General features: G+C 34.7%; 2 protein-coding genes across 2 annotated transcripts in view; both read right to left on the bottom strand.

Moving 5' to 3' along the window:
* Positions 1-25,545, bottom strand: part of LOC125814277 (cyclin-D2-1-like) — a 211,034-nt gene that overhangs the window by 147,941 nt on the left and 37,548 nt on the right. The gene's annotated exons all lie outside the window — the stretch shown is intronic.
* LOC125814263 (protein ALTERED SEED GERMINATION 2) lies at positions 3,800-23,786 on the bottom strand. The gene is made up of 20 exons (XM_049493731.1): positions 23,570-23,786; positions 21,661-21,729; positions 18,065-18,142; positions 16,121-16,255; positions 15,903-16,007; positions 15,669-15,797; positions 15,018-15,133; positions 14,812-14,929; positions 12,646-12,751; positions 11,951-12,096; positions 11,651-11,821; positions 11,450-11,560; positions 10,590-10,701; positions 9,644-9,993; positions 8,561-8,651; positions 6,810-6,905; positions 6,648-6,718; positions 6,442-6,560; positions 5,793-5,898; positions 3,800-4,056 (listed from the first exon to the last, which is right to left on the bottom strand). The coding sequence occupies exons 1-19, from the start codon at positions 23,639-23,641 to the stop codon at positions 5,817-5,819; spliced, it is 2,277 nt and encodes a 758-aa protein (XP_049349688.1). The 5' UTR covers positions 23,642-23,786; the 3' UTR covers positions 3,800-4,056; positions 5,793-5,816.

Raw genomic sequence — 25,545 nt, 5'->3', positions numbered from 1 at the left:
AATACATCTTTTTCGCCATTCTCCCTAGGCTTAAGCATATTTGTTAATTAAAATATATAATTTTGGTTCATTGTTTCACAAATTTACCGGAATTATATTTAACCATTCAACTATTACTTATCATGTATTATGTTAAGAACTTCTATTTGGATATAGATTTTGAAAATTTGAACTTGTGTTTGGTAATGTTTTAAATTTGGAAAAATGAAGTTTGTGAGTGAAAGTTACAAGAACTTGTAAATATTTTAAAATCAGATATTTAAAGATGATTTTTCAAAGTCTACTTTCAAAATCTATGATCAGACGTCAGCATCATCTTAAAAATAGTCCAAGTAATATTTTTCCTCCACAAAGTATCTAAAATCAAACATTTCGAATAATTAAAGGTTAAATATATTAAATCAAAGTATACGATGATCAAAATAAAAATTTATCGATATCTAGACCAATTAGACTATTATAATTTCTTGTTTTCTTTGTTAGAATTGCGTATGATCGAACGTTAGAAATGAATCATCATATCATTTTCAAGGGTCCCGTGAGTGACAAGTATGTATTTTAATTTATTGTAATTAGCCAATTAGTTGTTAAAATGGAACTGTGGGGCACGTAGCTAAATTTTTTATTTTTTATTTTTTATTTTGTTTATTTTGTTAGAATTTAAAGTTTATTTGTGTGGACATCCTTTCATTGTTCACTCGTTTTCATTTTTTAATTATTAAGACGACTTGACTAGGAAATAAAAAGAGAAGTATAGAAGTCTATGATAAATAAAGTTGATTTGACATGTATCATATGATAATTTTTATAAAAAAATAATAATTAATAGTTGATAACCAAGATTAATTTATGCAAATTGTGTAGTAAATTATTTTGGTTTGCCGGACATGATTAATGCAGAGATTAGCAATTTGAGGAAAAGGTAGTCTTTGTTTAGCTTCTTTTCTCCATTCTTTAGGCCTTAAGTGGTGGAGAAAAAAAGTTCATTTTAGTCCATTTATTATAGTTTTAATTTTAAGTATGAATAATTTACTCCTCCAAAGAGTAATTATATTGTAATTAATTCATATATGCATACATGATATATATTACTATTGACCAAATTTCATTCGAATGCCCATTTGGTAAAATAATACCATTCCTTATATTTCAATTTATTTGTTTTACTTTTCTTTATAGGTCATTTTTTTTAAAAAAATATTTCCTCTTTGGCGATTTTTTAATTTCAACTATTCACATGATATGTTTAAAACTACAAGATTAAAAGTCAATTTGATACATACTACATATCTTTAATTTAATTAAGACCACTGGAATCAAAAAATCTTCTTTTCTTTCTTAAACTCTTAGTCTGCATCAACTATCGGTTAAAACTAGAAAAACAAATTGACAAAGACGGAGTAATTGTTCCCTTAGAAGATTTTGGGAGGTATGAGAGAAAAAAAAATGAAGAATTATCCAAAAGAAATAAAGAATCTCTCAATTTTTTTCTAATGGGAAATTTTCTTCTGAACATGAATGCGCTTGATTAATCAATGCTTTGATTCATACAAAATAGTCGATCTAACCATCACTCTGTTGACTGTCAAAAAGTCTTGGATGGCTTCTTCAGCACGGCAAAAATGGAATGCTTTAGCGTATACTCAATTCTAATGAAGTGTATTTACTATAAGTTGATACACTTTCCTAAAAGATACTATCATATTTTGAGTTGGTGGATCGTGGAGTGACATCGTAAATGGTATATTAAAGACGTGTTCTTAATTCAACAAATTTCTTCATTTTTTCAACTCTTAATCACATAAAATAAACAAAAGGGTTGTGGGTGACAAAAATAGAGATAGGGATAGATTTAAGATTTATATTTAATAAGTTAAGTTTTTCACAATACTTTATTACTAAACTTTTATAAGTTCAAAATTTTAAATAACTTTTACACGTAACTAATACAATATAGTTTGTCGAATATATGAGTTCAATTAAATTCATTAAATTGTGTTTCATCTGCCTTGAAGTGAGAACGAATAGAAGGGGGCTATGATGATTGATTGCTAAGAAAAGAAAAAAGAAAAAAAAAAGAGAACGAATAGAAGGAGGAGGATTCTTTGGTGAGATACCAAGACAATAAGTGGCCCACACGTAGAAAACAAAGAAAAAACGACAACGTAATTTCAAAATTCTTAACAGACGCGGCTCCAAATTAATCCTATACTAAGTAAAATTATTCGCGTCGGAATTTAATATTACGAAATTTATAAACTAATACTTAAAATCTATCAGACATTAAAACTAAAACACTATATTATCTTACATACAAAATTACATAGTAACAAACATTAATAATGTAAAGGACAATGAAAATTATTACATCTTATCACTTAGCCTTACTAACATAAGCATAAATTATAAATTAAAATACATACCAGGATCTGTAACATAAGCAATAGTGTCAGTGAGCCACTCAACATGAGCAAAGTATACAAATATTTAATTGTGAAGAAGAAGAAAAAGAAGAAGAGGAGGAGGTTTCAGAATTTTCGTTGTGTTAAAATGAGAGGAAATCCCTCTATTTAAAGACAACAAAGGGTAGTGTGAACAAATGTTTATTGTGCCTTATCAGAAAGGTTACAACTATATGGAAAAGTTGCAACCCTTCGGAAAGGTCACAACCTTTCATAAAAGTCATAATTTTTCATAAAGGTCGCAACTCTTCATTAAAGTCGCAATTTTTCATAAAAGTCACAACTTTTCATAAAAGTCACAACTCTTCATTAAAGGGAAGACTAATTTTGTAAATAAATAAATTAAAAGGGAATTCTGGTTTGTGATGGCGCCACGTAGGCGGGCCTAAGATTCTTTTTTATATATATATATGATATGATCACAACAACAATAAATAATCTTGTCATTTTATGCCAATAATTTGATATCGTTGTACCTGAACCGAAGATCTATCAAAATTTTATATTTCTATCTTTTTAATGTATAAATAAAATGAAACTGTACACACACCATCAGACTCCATTATATAACGTTTAATACCAAATTTAGAAAATTGATTGATCTTATTGTCGGACTAATTTCATTTGATTTATGGAATCCGATGTGCTTTCTACGTAAGTCCAAGATTAGTAAGTTTGTATTTGATTTATGGAATCTTATGTAATCAAATTAGTCTCGCTAATCACCATCAGTGTGGTCATCACGTATGAAAATAATTTATTCACAGTACCATATAAATTGACAATTTAACAATCATTTCCTTAAATAAACAAAACCACTTCCTCATCCAAACAACCAAACCATAATAATTTTCTTCTTTTTTTTCCCTACAAATTTTTAGTTCATCTTTTTCTTATCTTTAATATACAAGTCAGGTTACATTAAATTCGTACAAATATTCAAGTTTATATTCTTTTGACAAATTAGACTTTCCCCTTGTCCTTTTGTTTAGATTTTTTCCCATCACCTTTTTGTTTTAGGTTTGAACTGAAACAAAATGGGTCGTTAAAGTCATTTTGTTTCTTTTAGTTTCTAAGATTCAGAACCTAAAAACAAAAATAATTCGAAATTGCGAGAGATTTATGTACAAACGTCATTTATTGATTGTGAAGCGAATATTGGAAATGTATAAGTTTGTTTACCAGGAAATAATTGTACATCAATGTCCTAAGGAAATAACTCACAAGTATAACAGACTATTAGCAGACATTCTCACCAACATTAAACAGTTGAAGCCAACGGCACTGCAAATCATTAACCTAAGCCTCCATCTATCAAATGTGAGGATGATGCACCGTTTTTACCTTAAATTTATTAACTATATTACATAAGAGACCGGTACATATATATATTTACAGAAACCTCGCAGGAAGAGAGGACAGTTGAGAAGAATTAGGATATGATACAGTAAAACTAAAATGTAAATTACAACTTGACAATTTTTCAGCTGGTTTGGGATCCAAAATTTTCAATAGATTTCGATAACTATACATGACACACTTTTCCTCTGTCCCAAACCAGCTTGTCCAACAGATGAACTTCATATCCAGGCATCTGTAGTAAAACACAAATGTAAATACAAAACAAGCCATACTGTCGTGCCACCACATTCCAGAAACTAAAGCAACCTGGTCAAATGCAGAGAAGCTTTAACAAAAACAAATGGTTCAGTAAACAACTCTAAGCGCAGGTACAACATTTCTATGACACTCTTTGACATCCAGACCTTGTTTGGATATAATTGAATGAACAAGAGTGGTTCATAGGATAGTCATTTTATAGTCACCAGTGTATACTGCCATGTATTAAATTCAACTCTAAACCCCTACCACCCAAGAGTAAAATCGTTGCTAAGCCATCTACTAGGTCATCTATAAATGACGCATAAGCATGAAATTTGCATCACTTAATTTAATACATACTGATGAAGAGTGTACTATGAACCGCAAAAACTGTGTTATGAAGTGAGCACAATTACTATGTCCCTGTTTACACCCAAAAAGACCAAACAAGAATAATAGTATTTAGCATTAGAAACTACTCTTGATCTATATTAGTTTTGCATTAATGAGCGTCTTTAAATTGCCACACTTTTGACCCATTGAGCTTACTAATCCGAAGACAAATGAGACACTATAACCATATGTATCTTCTCCCAGTTTAGCCTTGTGAACAAGATAGGATTTACTAGGTTATATTTTTCCTGCAAAATATAACTTCAACATCTCTTTGGAACATTTAGCCTAGTAATTGAACATTGGTCAAAGTCTCTAGTGATAAGTGAGAAAAATTAGGTAGTCCATGTAGTGCCTTTTTCTTTTCTTTTCCCGCCCGCAGGAGAGAACATTTTGGGGGCGCAAGTCTTCGTTCCTTTGGGGTCGGTTCTTAGGGTGCATAAGAATATTACAAAACAAGGTGTATTAGTAATGCCGGGATTAATGCTGGGATTAGTTATGATGACAATATTTCTTATCCAGTGTTTGGTTTGATGTATTACAAATAACATGTTATGCATGATTTAAAACAACTATTGTTTGTTTACAAAAATACCCTCCATATTCTTAAGCATTGTATACTTTTGAGTGACTTCAAGGCAGTTCTGTCTTTAACCATGCTATCCATGTATAGGAATCCTAGTATTTCTGATGCTATGGTTTGCTATGTATAATATTAGTACTAAATAGGGGGTATAACTTAGTTTTACATAGGTTGAAAACACTTTGAAACAAGGGATTAAAATACCAGATCTAATACCAATATTTTATCTAATACGTCCTATCAAACCACCACTTTGATCTTGACAAACAATTATATAACTGCTTCGCTCCAATCCCAAGCTAATCCAAGGTCAGCTATATGAACTTCAAAATCCATTTTGCTCAGATATGGACCCATTTCATTGCAATATTCAAACGTAAAGAACTACTCACAAATAATGTTTAACCATTCCTGTTACAATCAGTCAGGATGAGCATATATGTGATATGTCCGTCCAACTCAACTGCAGTAGTAGTCATATAAATCACTTTCTAGCCTTATTGACGAAACATTATCAGAATAGCATTGCTAGTAAGTAGAGGAACTATGACTTGTTACATATTGGTATGCTTTTCCTCAAACAAGAAGTTGTCAAAAAAGTAGTGGTGCTAGAGTTTGTAGGTACTCAGGAGAAGGTCATCGAAAAGCTCACACATCAATATAAGTCTCAGTGGAAGTTTCAGGTATATCAACTAAGCATTTTTCCTTAAAAAAATAAAAAATTACAAGGGTTAGATAAAAATGTGTCGTACCAGAAGAGGATCATGTTAACATTCTCAGCTTTGTGTGCATTCAAATGGATGTAAGCTGCCTTCTGTAAACTCATGCATCCTAAATCGCTCCAAAAACTCAAAAGGCCTGCAGAGAACAATATGGATAGCTCGCAGTTGTCAATAACTAGAAGAAATAGTATAAAATAGGAGAAATATCCATTTCGCATCTATCAGTCACCGTGAAAGTGTATTCTTCAGTCATTAGTTACACTACAATATCATCAAGATTTACATGGTTTAATATATTTCTTAAGGTGCCTTACAACCAGAATGAAGCGAACGACTCCCGCCATTAAAGGAGCGGGCACAGTGAGCTGTAATTGTAAAGAGATTGGAAGATCTGGCCAAAGAAGGTGATAGCCCTGTAGATACCTTCCCATGTTCAAACGGTACTGGAGGAAGACGGGTTTGAGCTTAACATAAAGTAGCTACTAACAGCAGAGAAGGAACAGGGAGCTTTGCACATAAAAGACAGATCATGAATAATGGTATCACCCCAAGAAGAAACTAAGCAGAGTCTGCTTCTCAATTCCCTATTAGATTTTGATGGGTTTACAATAGGAGTTAATGTCTCAAAGCATTTGTAAAATTAATTTAGAGGAAAGATGATAAGCATGTTAAGTCTTACAGGACAGCTTCACGAGTGCGGCACAATCTGCGTTGATTGCTTTCCATTGCTTCCAACACATTGGAAGTCTCTGGTCCTGCAGCTCCATCAGCCACAAGGGAAGGGGTCGGAGTCCAAATCTGAAAGAGATACATGTATACTGATAAGTAAATTACTCGTTACACATAGTGACAACTACTCCCAAGTACTTGTGACATTTCTCTAACCTTAATGGTGTTATCAATTCCACTGGTAGCCACAACGCAATCATATGGGTGGCACTGTACACAATTTACAACTGAACAGGGGTGAAGGCCGAGATGTTAGACAAGGTACGACAGGTTAAAGTAAAAGAATTATAACAAATTTATGAGAACCGAGAAAAATACCAGCTTCATCTCCATGAAGCATTTTTATCAATCTACCAGTTCGTTTCTCCCAGATAAACCATCTACCATCATCACTTCCACTAGCAATATATTCACCTGCACAATGATTTTTACAACATATCCACTGAAATCCTTATAATAAATGGCAAGTGTGCATAACAAAGCCATTAATTTACAAGATGATAAGCAGGAATAGAATGGATCAATCTGACACATTTCAAATTTGAAAGTGGCCCAGAAAACCTTCAAATTCAACTCATCATCAATATTGCTTGTAAAAATAGTAACCCCCTTTTCTTCCAGACCAGGCACAAGCACAACCCCCCACCCCTTACCCCACCACAAAAAAGAAGAAGAAGAAGGGAAGTTAACCAAGATGGTAAGAGAATCAGAGTCTCTAGACAGATTAAAAACACATGAGCTACAGAATGGTGAGACACCGGGACCAAAAACCGAAGTGAGCCAAGGATAAATATATAGTTTCAAACATGCAACAAAACAATAAATGCCTCAAACTTAACTAATAGGGTTGACTATACCAACAACAACATACCCCACAAGTGGGGTCTGGATGTACGCAGACCTTATCCCTACCTTCGTGGGATAGAGAGGCCGTTTCAAAAAGGTTGACTACACCAATTATTCAATTTCAACACTCAATAGTTGGGGTTTTATGACAAAATATGTAACATCTAACACTTGAGGCTCTCTATATTTGCTACTGCTTTACAAATCTCTAAGCAAACTAAAGAACTACCAGCAAATTTAAGATTCTCCACATTTACTACCTGCTTACAGAACTCAAAACAGAATAAAGAAACTACCTGCTTACAAAACTCAAAACAGAATAAAGAACTCCTTATAAACACTAACATAATATAATTAACATCCCTAGAATTTGAGGAAGAGGAAGCTCATATTTTTGTTGGTGTTTTATGTGTAAGGGATTGGGTGAAGATGTTGATCATCTCCTTCGTTGCCAGGTTGTTTCGAGGTTATGTGGGAAATTTTGATAATATTACTTTGGAATTTATTGGATGATGCCAGGCACTATGAACGAGGTATTGTTTAGTTGGAGATGTGGAAGGGGGGAGAGAAGGCACAGGTCTTGGAATATTCCCCACTAGCACTTATGTGCATTGCTTGGAAAGAAATAAATAGGAGAGTTTTGAAGGAGTAGATATAAATTTTGTACCGTTGAGGAGTAGCCTCTTATGCTTATTTCTTTTTGGTGTACCCATGAGATTCTCATACGTATAGAAGACCAGGTATTGTTTATTTTTTTGGTAGATTTTCTATCTTTTGGTATAGCTCATGTGTACGGGAATTTGTTTTTCCCCAAACATATATACCTAAGATCTATTACTTTATCAAAAAAAAAATTACATTAACTTCACTAAGCCTCAACTCTCATCATCAATATGGATCTTTTGCTTCCTTTTGTTCTGTTTTTAACGAAGTCCCTGTGGATTCTTGGAGATAAATCTTTTGAGACAAATTTCCTTTTACGTGTATTAAGGTTTACCTCATCCTCTTTTAACACCTGAAACCATCATAATGTCACACATACAGACCAATTGATTTTGATGTTTACGTAGGTTTAATTTCTTACTTCAATAAATCTTTCTGAGAGATTAAAGGGGAGAAAGCAGGTGAAAGACAGTTGTTCTACTCATCTATATTTTCAAGTATAATGACCAGATAATGTGCAGCACAACCATGAACATGGAGACCATTAAGATGTTGAATACCTCGTTCACCAAGAAAGCTCGCTTGTTTGATGTCAGTGCTGACGTTGCAATGACCAACATATCTTTGCTTCATATCTATCACTGTTTCAGGCTGCAATACAATTTGAGAGAAACAAAAAAAAGACACTGTTTAAGCAAGGAAACAAACTTGATACTGAAAGACAAGATATACATGCATCTATATAACAAGGGAAAAGAAACTTCACTGAGAAAGACATGTTCAAGTTTTAATATTATGGCTTCCTGAACATTTTGACATCTTTTTTTAACAGATGAAATCTATCACTGCCTACAATTCTGCAAATTATTAGTCAGTCAGCAAGATGAGCATTTTGACACTTTTTAACAAATGAAACTCATTTCTCCCAAGAACAACTCCTGCAATTCAGTAAACAATTTACAGGATGGTATGTCAAAGACAATTATTATGATCAATTGCATGCATCTGATTATTTGTTTCACTTTTCACAGTTTAGCCCACCTTTTTTTAAAGCAGCAGCAGTTCATCTCACCTTCTAACACCTATGATGACCTTTGAGATTTACATAAAATCTCTGAACTGTTGGTCAAGTGAGCAAAACAATATTCAGTTCCATATGAGAATGGGGAAATTATGTGAGCCATCTCTACGACATAAACAAGTGTTGGGACAGGGGATTCATCGGCAACAGAAACCAGCAAGTCACCACTCACTACTCAGACCAGCCACCAAGAACAGCTATATGCTTTGAGTCAGAATACAAATCCAAGTTTAAAAACAGATGCTGGGAAGAGACTCAAGATGATATTAGAGACTTTGGGTTAGATTAACTTTGTGGTAACAACGAAAAAGAGAGACTGATCAGGGGAAAATAACCTACCAGACGTTCGAGATATACAGATCTAAAATCATACGCAGAACCATAGTATCAGTCATGACCTCAATAGACAAAAAGCCTCACTAAAGTAGAAAGATGCACAAGTAGATCAAAGCAAGCACAACACCGAAAAAAGGATAGAGAAATGAAGATCTTTTCTGAACCCAGAGAATAAAAGGGAGACCAAACAACTTTACAGAACAGGAAAACAACATTCAAGCCAAACCTGGTAAGCTGTTTTCTCTTTTTGACTAGAGGCTGGCGAACCACATGAACCATTTTCCCATCCAGCCTCCCCAGTGGAATCACCTCTCCTGTGGATTCTCAAGTTCAAACTTCCATGAAGGACACTAGGATCAACATCTCGTCCTTCATCACCAGACATTGATGTTTCAAAAGCCAATTCTAATTCATCATCATCATCAGAATCATCTCTTTCAGACCTGGGACCATCTTGCGATGCATCACTGTTTGCGTCTGAACGATACAGTATGTCACTTAGGGATAATAATCTTCCTGCCCGTGGATCAGACCTAGATTCTCCACCATTTGCCTTATTTGTTTTGTCTGCTTCAGCTGTAAATCCAGGCATATTGTTGGTACAAATTAAAGCATGAATATGAATTAAAATTTTGTTCTGGGCAAGAACAAGCTCTAGTGAAATGAATTTACATCCTCAATAATTTTCATGCATAGAAATGCAATCTTCAATCTGGCGTTGAAACTATAATAAGAGTTCTGAAACCTTAATTGGGCACACGAGAACTAAATTGGCATCGAGGTGAAGGAAGCAGTGCTTCCAAACAGACCAAAAAACAATAGAGCATACAGGAAAACATAAAGATGGTCCTTATGGTGGCCACAAAAACAACATAATGAGTAAAATCCCATAAACTTGTGGTGCTCAGGGTCACCAATATCTCATCAGCTAGTCATGGACAGAAAATACAAACAAGACTACAGAAGTATCTAGTCTCAACATTTATTCAATTCCCCTGAAACCTCCTCTCTCTAAGCATGGCAAAAGGGAACTAAAAGATTTACTAAGTAAAATATATTCAGTGGTAGTCTAGTGTTCCAATAGGATTTTTTAGAGCTGGCACTGATACCAGCAGAACATTGTTTATTTTAGGCAAGAAAATACAATTGCGGGCTCAATGTAAGTTACTTACCTGCAGCAATTTTTTCTTTTATACTTTCCACCTTTAATGCAACTTCAGAATCAGATGGAGCCAAGGATTGTGCACCAATAGCAAACTCCAAAGCTTCTTTATGTTTACCTAACTGCAGACAATATTAGTGACAGCTTACAGAATCGAGAGATAAATGAAAATCAGACAAATAATCTCAATCATTTTATGAATTGTCCTTGTTGAGAAATATATTTTATGCAGTTATAACTGCAACCACTACATAATTAGATCAAAGGTTATACAATATGGAGGATTCGTGCATATTAGAAAGCAAACCAAGGAAGACCAACGAAGATTCTTGGAAGCCAGGAAGATATAAAGTGCTAGAAAGATCAATCATAAAGTTTTACTAACATAACGAAAGCAAAAGTATCTAAACCATTTAAGTTACCAAGTTAAAAAAAAAAAAAAAGTATCTAAACCATTTACAAGGCTTCCTAATAAGAGTGATTAGTAAATTTGACTTTTTCAATGTTATACCATGACTAAGAAGATAACTTAATCTAGAGAGAATCCAGAAACTTTTAATGATTTTGATACACTATATCATTGTACGACTAACACATGAATCGCCTTATATTTTGAGAACATCATAAATATGATGCACAATCACCTTTGAAATTTCTCACGGACAATTACTACTCCAACGGGAACTTTGGAAAAGATTAAACGCCAGAGAAGGAAGATCAAACCGGGTAAGAAAAACCATATGGCTAAGAGGGCCACAACCAGAAAGGGAGTATGAGCGCAAAAACCCACTTGGTAATTGTCACTAATCTATCCAGCCTATGAACAAGAAATTTTAGCCACAAAGTTCTCACAAACACTGAATAACATACCTGTGAAAGAGCATCAGCAATCAAAATAAGAGGCCTAAAGGAGGATGAATTAAGCTTTCTAGCTCTATGACAGTCTCTTATAGCCATATGTGCATCATTTTTCCACTTCCTCTGGTAAAAGCCGGAAAATATTTTAAATTAGGTATACTATCCTTAAAGAACTGCCAATGTACAATCAGGAAATTGTCTGACTTCAGATACCTTCAGCAATATTGCTGCACGAGTGCATAAGCATTCGAAGGATAGAAGGGGACCAATCTCATCCCTGCAACCGTCTAAGACTTCATTACAAGCTTCTATCCCATAATAAAAGTTGGAGTCCTCTTTCAAAGACTTTAGTGCCATCTGCATCAATCTTTTGCATTTTTCTAGCTGGAGAAAGAAGGAAACAACGATGATTAAGATATGTCACTTTAAAGCAAGAGAAAGCAAAATGAAGTTTTTAATCAATTTTGACCAGGAGGCCGGGGATAATAGGAGGGGTAAAGAAGGAAGAATAACCTTGGCAGCTGGAATTCTTTTTGATGAAGAACCATTTAAGAAGATTCCACTAACTGATGATTGTAATTCGATTCCATTGACCAAGGGAGCAAAATTCATCAGGTTTGACACATCTCCAGAGGTATATGAGATAGAACTTCCATGTGCTACAACAAATTAAAAGCTTCCTAAATCATAAGTCAATAACATAACCAGAGCTTCAAGTATGACTTATCTTAAACTTTCAAGCACACAGAATGTAATATCACAGAAGGTAGCAGAGCTGTCACATGCTTATTTTATAATATTATACATCTTTTCTTCTTTCCACCAAATTGCTCATCTTTTAAACTTGTTAAATTTTTTATTGAAGTTAGCTTCAGCAAGAGGAGAAGAGCACCAGAGGAACACAGTATAATAATTGACATATTGAATAAGTGAAATGTCTAACAAAATTCTTCAAGTACTCTGTACTCGAACCCATTTATTTAGCTAATAATGACTAATTGTGTACCCATCAGTCTTGGATTCTCACCTTAGACAGTTTCATTTGGTTATGAAAGAAAAGCTTTATCCCTAGCATTAAGGCATATGTTACATTCATCACACATCTCAGGGATTTCAAAAACTGAAGACAACCATATAGGGTAGCAGCAGAAACAGAATCACTAACAAAAGTATATATTATAAGAAAGAATATAACCAAAGGTACATACCAGCATTCACATCCATCAAGTATACATGTTCTCCACTATAGCTAAGCAAAACCTCTTCACCCGTGGGACTAAATGCGACATGAGTCATATGCAAGTTGGAACGTCCCTGAGGAAAAAGAGAGAAAATTCAGCAGCTTCCCTTTCCGAGGCCACATCATATGCCACAATCATGAAAAGTAATTGCTCATTCTTGGTGACAAGCAGTGGCCAGTCAATCAGAGCAAAGACTGATATGCTATACATATATATACACACAGAACTATGCTCAGCTGCTATTAAATGGATACAAAGTAACTTTGCTTGGTAAGAAATTCTGCAGAAATAGATCTTCACTGATAGATCCAGACAAGTAGATGCACCAACTTCATATGCTACTATGGTGTTCGAGCCATCTTGCACTCATCTGGATTATTCCATGGGCATGTGCTACCTCCCACCAGCACAGGTACCGGGTAATTCTGTCCAGTGACGTACGCAGAATTTTTAGTAAGCAGTGTCAATATTTACGGAAGAAAAGTTAGAACTTTAACTATCGAATTTTAAAGTAAGTTACATCCTTGTCTCATTGGCTTAGGTTAGTTTTAAACCTTGAGTTCAATACTAACAAACCACATTTTTATATATTTTGCAAAAGAAACGCGCAAAAGAAATGCTTACAAACCACATTTTTATATATTTTGCAAAAGAAACGCTTAAGAAGAGGTTTTGAAGTGCTGGAATAGGGATGGAAATGCAGGAAGAAAGGAGGAGAGATGGAAGATTGTCCCATCATGTATATGGTGGACAGTATGGCTAGAGAGGAACCAGAGATGTCAGGAAGGAAAGCAGAGCAACATACAAAGATTTAAGCTTAATTGTTTAGCTCTGTATTATTTTTGGTGTAAACAAGTAGTCTTAGACAGCTCAGAAGTAATCAGCACAACTATAGACTGGCTGTAACTTGGTAGGTATAGGATCCTATGTAATTACAACACTTTTGAGGTAGTATACCTGTGGATAAATATAGACTAACTGTTACATTTCTCAAAAAAAAAAAAGATGAGGTTTGAACCCCCAAGCTCAAGCACCCAAAGCGAACATAGAACCAACACGCCATTAGGTTACTTCTGTAAATTAGTGTCATTTTATTAAATATATAGCTTTACACAGTATTAATATATATATTTAGTAATTTTTCCGACGAAGTGGTGTCGCTTGACACCCCTTCGCTCAACGTGGGTCCACCCAACTCTGTCCACCCATTGCTTGGACAGTTGAGGAAGAAACCACCAAGTGTTTTGAACCCGAGACCTCATCTCACCCCACTTCATTTAACACTAGGTCGTACCCTTGAGTGCGGTGCATTGCACTTTACGTAGAGATACATTACCTTTTTTATATTTGCTTCAGTCTATTCCTAAGGGAAGACTAGCCTGCATTGAAGTTACCCCCTTCCCCATTTTAATCATCTTTGATAGAGGACCTCTTCCCCCCATTTGTAAGGAGGCGGCCCCCAAAAAAGAAAAAAGAACCACACCCATAATCAAATTTTAAGATGGTAGACAGCCAAAAAAAAAAACGTGTCTATCAGAAGTGGATTACCTTCAGATATCCACTTCAGACTAATCAAATTTTAATATAGTTAAGTTCTGCAGAATAAAGAATGTGATCCTATTCCGGACTCCCTCTCTCCAACCCCTCCCCCTTTTACTCCACAACCATAATCAAATTTTAAGATGGATGACAGCAAAAAAAAAACGTGTCTATCAGAAGTGGATTACCTCTTCAGATTGATCAAAGTTTAATATAGTCAAGTTCTGCAGAATAAAGAATGTGATCCTATTCCGGACTCCCTCTCTCCAACTCCTCCCCCTTTTACTCCCTCTACCAAAACAATGACAACAAGAACTCATTGACAATAAAGCATGGAGAGGACTAAACTAGACAAGTTCTTTGCAAGAACTTCTCAATGATTTCTTGTTTTATAAAGTCAAGAGTAAAGGTCACAAGGAGGACATCTTCAGTGCAAGCAGCTGTGTGCTTCAAGTGTGAGAATGAGGTGAGATGCACCCCATGATCTACTGAAACCACTGCACCCCTATGATAAAGAAATAATAGAACTTATAGCCAGTAAAACTATTAGCAGACTCTAAAGTAAGATAACGCAGAAGCAGAGTCAAAACTAACACGATCAGAAAGATGCATTGGGCAGAAGTAGCTGACACAAGGTGGAGGTGGAAGCTTTTTCTGACTCGAGGATAATGGAGGTAGCATTCTCCTATCATACAACCGAGCAAAAGCATCACTGCAATAAATTAAATTCCAGATCAGAAAACCGACAGTATCACCTGGAATATACCCGTACTGCAATAGACTAGTAAAAGCAACTATACCTTCCACCAACAATAAGCAAATGAGGCCTCATGGAGCTAATATCACACGACTTCAGAGCAAACAACTGTTTAGGAGGATCAGCTAATGATTTCCTAGCTCCACAGCGTAAGTCAAGCTGCCATCATGGACCAAACATATTGAAACGTGAACTGCTTAGACATCACAGCTTAAGACAAAGTTCTAAACGTTCTTATCAATTTTCACTTGACTACAATAAAAGATCGAGCATTTAGAAACAAAGACATCAACCACACGAGAAAAATTCAAAGTCTTCAAAAGGAGAATTTTTGGTTATAGCACAAAACGTTAAAACCAATACTCATCATATAAAACTTTTGAGTTGATACCTAAGCCTTCAGGTCAGCCAAGAAAAAATTAGTAGAGCATATAACACGACAATTGCTTATGCCAAAATTGCAAAAAGGCATACTTAAAGCACGTTACGATGATGTCATAGAAAAAGGAAAAACACAATTTTGATGAAGCAGTTTAATTAGCTTATATGAGGCAACTGGTTAACCACTTCTTTCCCTATCAAAGAAACTGAAGCAATTGTAACTCGATCTTCTTATAGAAGAGATAGAAGACTTTTGGCCTTTCGATGAAGCAGCAAATATATTAATCACAATGTAGAGTGAGTTGAGACTAACAAGTATATTACGGCATTCTTGACGAGAAGAACCAGCTGGGGGACAAGACGCACCCTCCCGAAGATCATGCTGTCTCACAGTCCCATCTTCACTAGCACTCCATACTACATGAGGATTCCCAACTTCAACCTACAGTCACAAAAAGCAGCATATAATATGAAGAGAGATAATCAGATCCACACAAATACTTGATTATCACTAAAAAAAAAAAATCACTGTTGCCTGAACACCTACAGCTAATTTTTTGACCCTCCTGGTATGACACTGAAATAGTGCTGCTGGAGTCACGGTATTGTCTTCACCTCTTCCCTTTTGATGAGACAAATGAAAAAGACGAACCTGCCAGTGAAAGTAAATGTGAAGAGAGCATAAATTTTTGGAGAAAAAACAGTCAAAGCAAAGTGAATAGCATCATTGTACAAACACACAAAATTTGGTGCATCAAGAGTTACTTCAGCATCTCCTGCTCCAGAAACAACTAGCTCATCCGAAGTTTCTGGAATAAATTTTGTGCAGAATATGTTGGCACTGTGACCAGTCTCAATGGAATGCAAACGTTTGTGGCCTGAGTAACTCCAGATATTCATCTGCACCAAATAAATTTGTATATAAGTGCATAAAACACAAAATCCAGGATGTCAAATATCAGCTGAAGCCCGGAACGCAATACAGATACAGTAACCACAGATATGGAATATAAATTAAGATGGGCCCAAAATTAACCTGCAAAGTGCAAAAGAAACTGTGAAAAAATGCTCAGAACATAATCAACCAGTTCTCTGAAAAACTGTTCCATCATCAGGTCACGTTTAAGAGCTGTTCCCAGAGTATTCCCAGCAGACCCCAGAGGTAGCCCTTGCTTTAATTTCTTGTGTGTCAATAATCGCTCTTCATTTTACTCTAGATGTAACAAAGCATCTCTGAAGATTATGTTTCATCTTAAGTTTTAAGTTTATAATAGAACTTTCTTTTATAACATCTCAGCGGTTAGAATTGAAGAACAGAATATTTACCTATCTCAATCTCAAATCATATCATTTTACTGATAGATTGATGGTGGTACTTAAGCCTCCCTACAAAGGAATCTATTTGTGTTGACTCTATCATGCATGAGCACAACTAAAAATAACTGTTACAGCACAATACAAATAATCTTCTATATTGGATTTTATACTGCTTTTGCTGTCAAATCGCCCATTATCCCCCTACATAAATGGTTACCAGATAATACCCATGGAGAAGCACATTACAGTACTTGTATGTTTCTGGACAGAATCTTATTAAAAATGGGAGCATATGGATTAATTCGAATCAATATGAAATTACCTCATGCATCGGCGCTACTACAGCGCTTCGCTAACTCGAAGTGCCTCGCTATGAGAATCTAGCTTCGTTAACACTCGGCTAAGTCTAGAACTTTCGCGCTGACCATTCGCTTTCTCAGTAGCAAAAGCACTTCTCTTTTCCCCTTAACCTTTAAGTCGAAGGACAAGAAAGAGCTATTGGTTTTCTTGCTCTGGCTTCCTCATATGCGCTCATCAACACAACTTTACTCTTTGGGGGGTGAAAGAGCGGTTGCAGCGGACAATTCAAAATGACAGCGTCGAAGATATATTTCTATATATACATGGTTACGGTAATCTCGAACCGTGTTCCGAAAAAATCAGCCTACTTGTGGGAAGAACAAAGATTTGTGTTTCTTTTTCTTCAAACCCCAAACTGCTCTCACTTGCCACTATTAATGGGTTCTCGGTTGATTTCCCTTCCTTTAGCTACTAAGATGTTTCAGTTTGCTAGGTTTGAAAAGTCCAAACAGCGCTTTCTATCGCTTGCCCTTGCCTTCCACTCTCATTTGGTTTTTTTCTTCTATAGTTCTATAAAATAAAGTGCAGCAAAGCACATGGCAAAGAAGCAGCCAGCTAACTGCCCCCTTCCACTAGGCTTTTGTTTGCTGTTCATTCATGGTGGTCTTCAATTTCAAACAGGCAGGATCATCCAGTGCCATTTGCAAGTTATGGATGGCAAATGACTACTAATAGACAATTTCACAAGACTAAATAGAACTTCTGTCTGTCCAAGTCAGTCACCAATGTTTTCACACTTTGAAAAAGAATGACAATAGACTTCGGGCTCCCACAAGAAAACTACAAAAGATGATCAATATAAAACATCCTCAAGAATTTTCAAATGACTACTAATACACAATTTCGCCAAGACAGATGAAAAAAGTATAATGAACTCACATACATACATATATACACACACACACACGTCCATGAGAGCTCTTATATCTGACTATCTTGCAGGTTCTAGAAGCAAATCCAACTAACACATATTCACATTGAGAAGATAAGATGAAAAAATAAAGGAGCAATGAAGCGTAGAGAGTATCATACGCTTGTATCATCTGATCCAGATATCAAAAGGGAGCCTTTTGAGTTCCAAGCTATCGCATTCACGCAACCCTGATGCCCCTGTCAAGCAATGAACAAACTCTTGAGACTGTAAGCACATACATATATATCCATCAAAATACTATCAAACAGAAGTCCAATGGAGTTCTTATCAAAAAAAAAAAGAAGTCCAATGGAGTAACTTCAGTTTCAAGAAAAAAAGACCAATGGAGCAACTAATGAACAAACCCTTGAGACTGTAAGCACATACATATATATCCATCAAAATACTATCAAACAGAAGTCCTATGGAGCAACTAACAGTATTTCTTAAAAGGTTAATAAATCTACACATAGTGTTTGTTGACCTGAAGAGAGTATATGGTAGTACCATGAAAGGTCTTTTGGTGGATAGATGTCTGAGAAGAAAGGAATCCATACAATAAATGTCATAAAAGACATGTATGAAGGAGACGTCATTGGCATTAGAACATAGTAGAAGACACAACAGAGTTTCTCATAATCATGCGTTTACACAACACGGATCGGGATTGACTGAACTTTTGTACCGATGATTTGTTGTTTTTTTTTTGAGTCAAAGGTAGCCAATTGTATTAAAACCATAACTTAGCACATGAAAAAAATGCTAAGTTAAGAACTTTACAAAGATATACTTACAGCCAAAACAGGAGCCCCTATTCAAAAGATGAAAAATTATAATTGCCAATTAAATCTACTAATTCTCCTATATCCCCCCACCTATTCTGTTTACACCAAAAAAAGAGTAGACTAAGACAGTTCATCCTAATCTTCTGGAAATGACTGCTAATGTCTTCAAATTAACAACAAAATACATGATGAGGCCCCATGGTGTAAGTTATTTGCAGGCTATTCTGTACTGATTGATGAAACCAGTGATGACGTGTATCAAGAGCCTGAAATATGGAGAATCACTCTAGAGACCAAGGGCCTTAGGATAATAGAAGTAAAACAAAATATATACACTGCAGGATATCGAAGTTTATTTGTACACAACAGAAAGCCCATATAATCCATGGACTAGTGGAGTTCATAAAAGAAACCAAAAAAAAGGTTTGTGACTTCAGCGGTGGTCTTACTTTTTTAGTAAAGTAAACATGTGAACATAAAAAAGAATTTAATTGATAGAATAGAAGAAAATTAATGTGCAGCTCTGCACGTTTAGTCAGCATAAGAGAAGTGAACTTGACGTGAGATTAGACAGGGTTGTGGTGTCTAAATGCAAACAATTCAGATATCTAGTCCTGTAGGATGTTACCATAGGATCAAATATGATATTTGAAATGGTAAAGTGTTAATGGGAGTTACGTGATAAAATGATGCTTACGAGTTGAAAGATACATTCTATAGAACAGTGTAAGCCAAATGTTATTATTTTATATCAGACAACTGTTTTCATTCATTAACATGGCCACAAATTTGGTCGTATACACGAGTATACCAAAAGGTAAAGAACCGACAAAAAGATATGATTCTCTACGAACTCCACTCTTTCTTATATACAACAAGGAACAATATGAGTGCACCAAAAAGTCGACGCTGAACTTTATGAGCCAGATGCTATATGAGAAGGAATATTGAGCAGCTAAAGTCCAACACATCCACACAAGATGACTATCATGGCAATACAACTGCTAAGATGTTATGCGGTAATACAAGATTAAACTGAATTGCATTTCCACTCTGTGTTTTTGGTGTAATCAAATTTACTTTAATGATACCATCTCTATCATTGATGGCTTAGACTCATTATAGGGATAGGTCGGTATTATTAGAGTTTCCTTATGTAAATACGGGTTTCAGTATAACCTATGTACTATTCTGCAGAAATAAAAACAATTACCATTTTCAAAAAAAAATGATTAGACAAGATTTAAAATGATCCCATTCACCATTGTGAGAGGACAAGATTTTGAGAGAGAACTTAGCTTGATTATTTCCCACAAGCTATTGGGGTTTAAATAGCTAAGTATACATGTCCTAAAAAGAAAGGAAATCAATACATAATCAGTACAAATCAATACCTAGTTAAAATAAGAGGGAATCAAGCTACCTACTATATTTACACATATGCTATATAATATTCCTAGGATTCAAACAACCACAAAGTGCAAGTAGAACACACATAAGGCCGTAAAAGGAGGTCGATTGAGATGGTTTGGTCAATCCCACATCGACCTCCAGATGCAACGGTTTAAACATGTGAAATCATAGTGAGTGAAGGTGTTAAAACGGACGAGGTAGACCTGAAATCACGTGAAAAGAAGTTGTGTTGAATGACCTACAATCTGTTGGAACCCCACACAGGCTTTGCGAAAAATAGGAGATCATGGAAGAAAAAGATCTAGGTATATAAGCCATATCAATTAGGTGAGATCATATTTTAGTTGTTGCGTTAAAATGATTACTTTCGATCTGATCGCTAGGAGTCTTTTAACCCTATAATAGATTTTGAAGTTGTTAAAGATATAGAAAACTTCTACTGCTTTTTTATTTTTATCTAGCATAAAAAATGTTGGCCTGAGATGAATTTAACTCAATAAGCAAAGAAGGTGAAGATTCATATAGCCAACCCCAATTTGTTTGGGACTGAGGCTTAGTTGTTGTTTTGTCCGGCACATATATTGAGAGCCAGAAGCAGAAAATTCGTTTGCATGTGCGCAAAATTTCAAGTCTAGATCTAGAGTAAATTGCACGGGCTCTTCACTTTCGATATCATATCTACTTTTGGAGAATCAGACATGCACCCATTTGACAATTTTGAAGAGTCCGAGCAACATAGGATCCTAATACCCCTTTTTTACAGTGAATTCAATGTTAGATTTATTATTATACAATTCATACTGGATTGTGTAACTTGAAAAAGGAAGGATGAAACATATAGAGGATCAGAACTTTATTGCTGAAGTTTAGAAGGAATTACAATACAGATGCTTAATGGTCTGCTTATTAAATTATGTTTCTTCAAAAGCATTTGTAAAAACATTTTAACTAGGACCATTCATCACACATACTAATTTCCCTATCCATCACTTCTACTTTATACTATTTCCAACTTAACAAGCCAACTCTTTCAACTCACTGCGTCAATTTGTCACACTTCAAACAATTAATTAAACTACTCCTCAACCAACTCAAACACATCAAAGTGAGGCATATTTTGATGAGGAGTGTGTAAGTAAGGTCAAATTTTCCATCTTTCACCAAAATTATCTCATATATTGTTCGGGCATCTTGAAATAATTAAAATTTGTATTATGCTCAGGTGTTACATGCATAAACTTTATTGCAAAGGAGAACCAGGCAATGTCCATAAATAAGAAAAAGTGCCTATTGATGCAAATGAAAAGAATACCACTTTCATGAGCTGCACTTGAAAAAAAAAGGTAAATAGTTGACACCCTCAACTAGTTGTTCTCCAATCAAGGCATAGGATGAGTGTTTTAATCTCTCAACAGACAGATGCCCAACTTTGCAAAATAATCAATCAGATAAAAGATAATGTGAGATTAATATCTTAATAATATGCACAATAAAATTGGACTCATTAAGGCACTCACATCTAGTTCTCTTTCTAAAGCCATTCTTTTCACCAAAGAGGAGTGCATTTGCAATTCGTGAACAGAGTCCTGTAAAGAATAGAAACCCAAGTATAATTTGTGAGACAGAAATAAGCGGAAAGTACTGAGCTTAAAAACACCAGACAGAACCTTATTAGTAATCCAAGTCATTAAGGGACTGAAGCTTTGCTGGTCTCACATACAGGAACCGATGAAGAAATATATTTCCGGTGGCTGTAAAATCATTTAATAAATTTTCAAAAAGACTGACAAATGTGTAGCTGCCCAAGTCAAATGAAAGCCGCTATTCGTAAGCACTTGTGATGGTTTTGGCTTGGATTTCTCAAAATTTAACAAGGTGGTTTGAGAAAGAAAAGCAAATAGAGAAAAGGTCAATTATAAAAAAAAGTACCCATGCACTTTTCCCAAGGTTCCTCTCTCTCCTACTTTCTGGGAATGTATCTTAACCTTTTCCGATGCATTTGTGCCAAAAAACCCCTTTCTTTCTTTATTCCAGAGTTCACCCACTGTGAACTACATAAAACCTTGGCTCCTTTTTCAGATTACACACATGGGAGAAAACGGAATTTACTTCAACACCGGCTTTAAGTCTTGATACTACCCAGTGGACACCCAACAATGATACATGGCTCCATTGGATCGAAAGAAGTCGTAACATGATGAGATGTCCGATGCTAAGCAAAACGACTATGGAATGAATGGGTCTGCTTTGCTCTCAAAAAGGCTTAAACTGATCAGCAAAACATGGTGAGGAGATGGAGAAATAAGGACAGACTAGTGGAATACTTTTGTGCTAGAAAGTATGATGTACATGGGAGATGCTTAAACAGGATATCATGGGAGCTTTCCACAATTTTTACTCCCGTTTTTTTTTAGAAGAATCTCAATGCCATGCATTGCCTATTTGCCTTGATCCCTAAGAAGAATGGTGCAAAGGAGCTTAGGCATTTCAGACCTATATGTTTAATAGGCAACAAACATTTACAAATTTATTGCAGAAGTGACAGAGAGGCTTAAAAGGATAATGAAAAAACTGGTTGACTCTCAACAGATGGCATTCAAAAAAGGAACGCAAATAACGGATGTTATACTAATAGCCAATGAAGCAGTGGATTCAAGATAGAAACAGAAGAAGCATGTATTTTTTGTCAATTAGATATTGAGAAATCCTATGACCATGTGAGCTGGAACTTCTTCCTAAACATGTTACAATAGATAGGTTTTGATTGATGGAAGCTTATATGTCTATTGTCATATTCTCAGTCATCATCAAGGTTCCCACAAAAGGTTATGTTCCAACTCACAGAGGTCTCAGGCAGGATCATCCTTTGTCCCATTATCTTTTCATAACTTTCATGGAAGGTTTGAACAACATGATTAAAATCGCTAAGCAAAATGAGTGGATTAAAGCCTTTGAGGTAGCCATGAATGGGCATAATAGCCACGAGATCACACATTTTCAGCATGTTGATGGCACCTTAATTTTCTGTGATGTAGAGGTGGAACAACTGATAATTTTGAGAATTATCCTGGTTCTCCATATCTGCACTTCATTTTAACCGGAGAACGAGTCACTGTTTCTCAGCTAATGAAGTAGAAAATATGGAGGCCCAGTTGAATTACATTCAGAATGAATGTAGCATCTTCAAGGACCAGTTCCCCTAGCCAACTAACCTCATCGAGTGAACAAGTCTAATATTTACAGGCACAATAATTCACTTGAGTAACTGAAACTATAATGAAAAATTTCAGCATATGTCATCATCATCATAAAGGAAAAATTACATAGAACGAAAGCTCACATAATATACCAATTCGATGAAAAGTTAAGCAAACTGACAAGAACACAAAAATTTTAAAAAAAAAAGGTAATTAGAATTTGACTTACATGGCGAACGTTGAGGTAGCGTTTGTTGATCAAGTTAGTGATGTTGCCGTCGTGAAAACAGAGTGATTCCATTTTTGAGGAAGAATCGAGAAACCCTAAGTTGGAGGAGATGAAAATGAGGAGTGTATGTATGTAGTGGCGATCATCAGAAGGCAGTATCGAACAACACGAAGCAAAAGGAACACAAGAGAGGAAAAGAGATGAGTCGGTTCTTGTTAAACGGCGTCGTTTATCTCCACGTCTCACCCACGAACCACTTTGATAATGTCATTTGAGTTTTTTCTGTTGCCAATGTCAATTTCCATTTCCCTCCTTACTTTTTGCATCCCTTTGTCCAATTAATTGTGTCATCATTTCCAAATATTTTTTATTTGAAATCTGAATAGTAGTAACAAAGAAAATACTAAGCTTTTGTATAGCTATAGATTTTTTTAAAGTTAAAAACTTGAAAATTTGAATTTAGAAATTGTGATTTTTGGAATTTGAAAATATTCATGTTTGAACATGCATTTTATTTAGAAAATAAATCAAAGTTTTGTGAGTACAAATGAAATTTCTCCTCCATCCATTTTTGAAAACTTGAAAATATTTGAAGATTAAATTCTTAAAATTTGATCAAACTTGACAATCAAACAGATATTTGAAGATAATTTTTAAAAAAAAAAATCTAATCAAATATCTATGATTAAACACAAGCTTAAAAAAAAAGTAAATTTTAGATTTAGCAAACATAAAAATCATATTTGTATGTTATATCTATAGTTTGTATAATTGCGCTTCATAGCAAACTTTATGTTTGCTATGTCTATTCATTTGTATATTGTATACATATACATAAAAATTTGTATTTGTATATTTCGGTATACAAACTAAAACATAATAATTGTATATAAACAAAATTACTACATATATACAACACAAAGTTTGTATACCGAATGGTTCTATTTGTATATTTCGGTATACAAATGGGATGGCAAAAAACATGGAATGTTTGTTGCGAATTACAAATAAAAAAAACTATGGCTATAACATTTAATTTGAATTAATAGTTTGTTAGTTCATACAATTTTCCCTAAAAAATCATTTCTAATTGCACTTAAGAAATGTAAGAAGAACGTTATCTTTATGGGGAAATTGACATACACTTGTATCCCAAATTTTTATTTTTGTGTCTAAATATTGCATGTGCATTTGACATCCAAAATCCAGACAGGTCCGTTTTTATAAAAGATAGGCCCATATTTTGCCTGGCTTCCTCCATCACACTTGAGGAAAACAATTTATGAATTTACACCACTTCATCATATACGATTGACCAAGAATTGATTTTGTACGTCACTTATAAAAAATATAATAATTTAACACTATTTTTATAAGACATTTTCATACTATGGTTAAGAAATTTGAAAATGTTATTAATGTTTACTATTGTATATCATATACAAAAAAATTGTGTACCCAAAAAAATATACAATATACATAATTGTTACAAGAAATTTTTAAGGGATGAACTTTATAAATAAGTAGACGAAATTAAATATTTTATTATGGGACTCGTACATAATATTAATTGCACGTATTCTACAGCATATAAAACATTCTGTCCATATCAATTACTACTACTACTACCTACTACGGTCTATTTTAAAATTTTAATCAAAGTTAGGTACATCTCCCCAATTTTCAATGTTTTTGACGTTCGATTATAGGCCCATTTTGTTCTTGGAATTTCCCACTTCCTATACTCTAAAAAACACACAAATATAGTATGATCAAGTCATGTCTTTTTGTCATCTAATTAAGTCAATCAACTTCATCTTTTTAAAGTCATAATTGTAGTACAAAATCACGAGATACCTCGACTATTTCACCAAATATGATTGATAAAGTCTAAACCATCAATCAATTGCAAATCGAAAACAAATTAACTAGAATCGTCTACATAAATCATTTTCATCTATTTAATTATTCAAATG

This window comes from Solanum verrucosum, unplaced genomic scaffold, assembly GCF_900185275.1.
Source record: "Solanum verrucosum unplaced genomic scaffold, falcon-dt-bn FXZP01000230.1, whole genome shotgun sequence".
NCBI lineage: Eukaryota > Viridiplantae > Streptophyta > Magnoliopsida > Solanales > Solanaceae > Solanum > Solanum verrucosum.
This window is presented reverse-complemented; position numbering and strand designations above follow the sequence as displayed.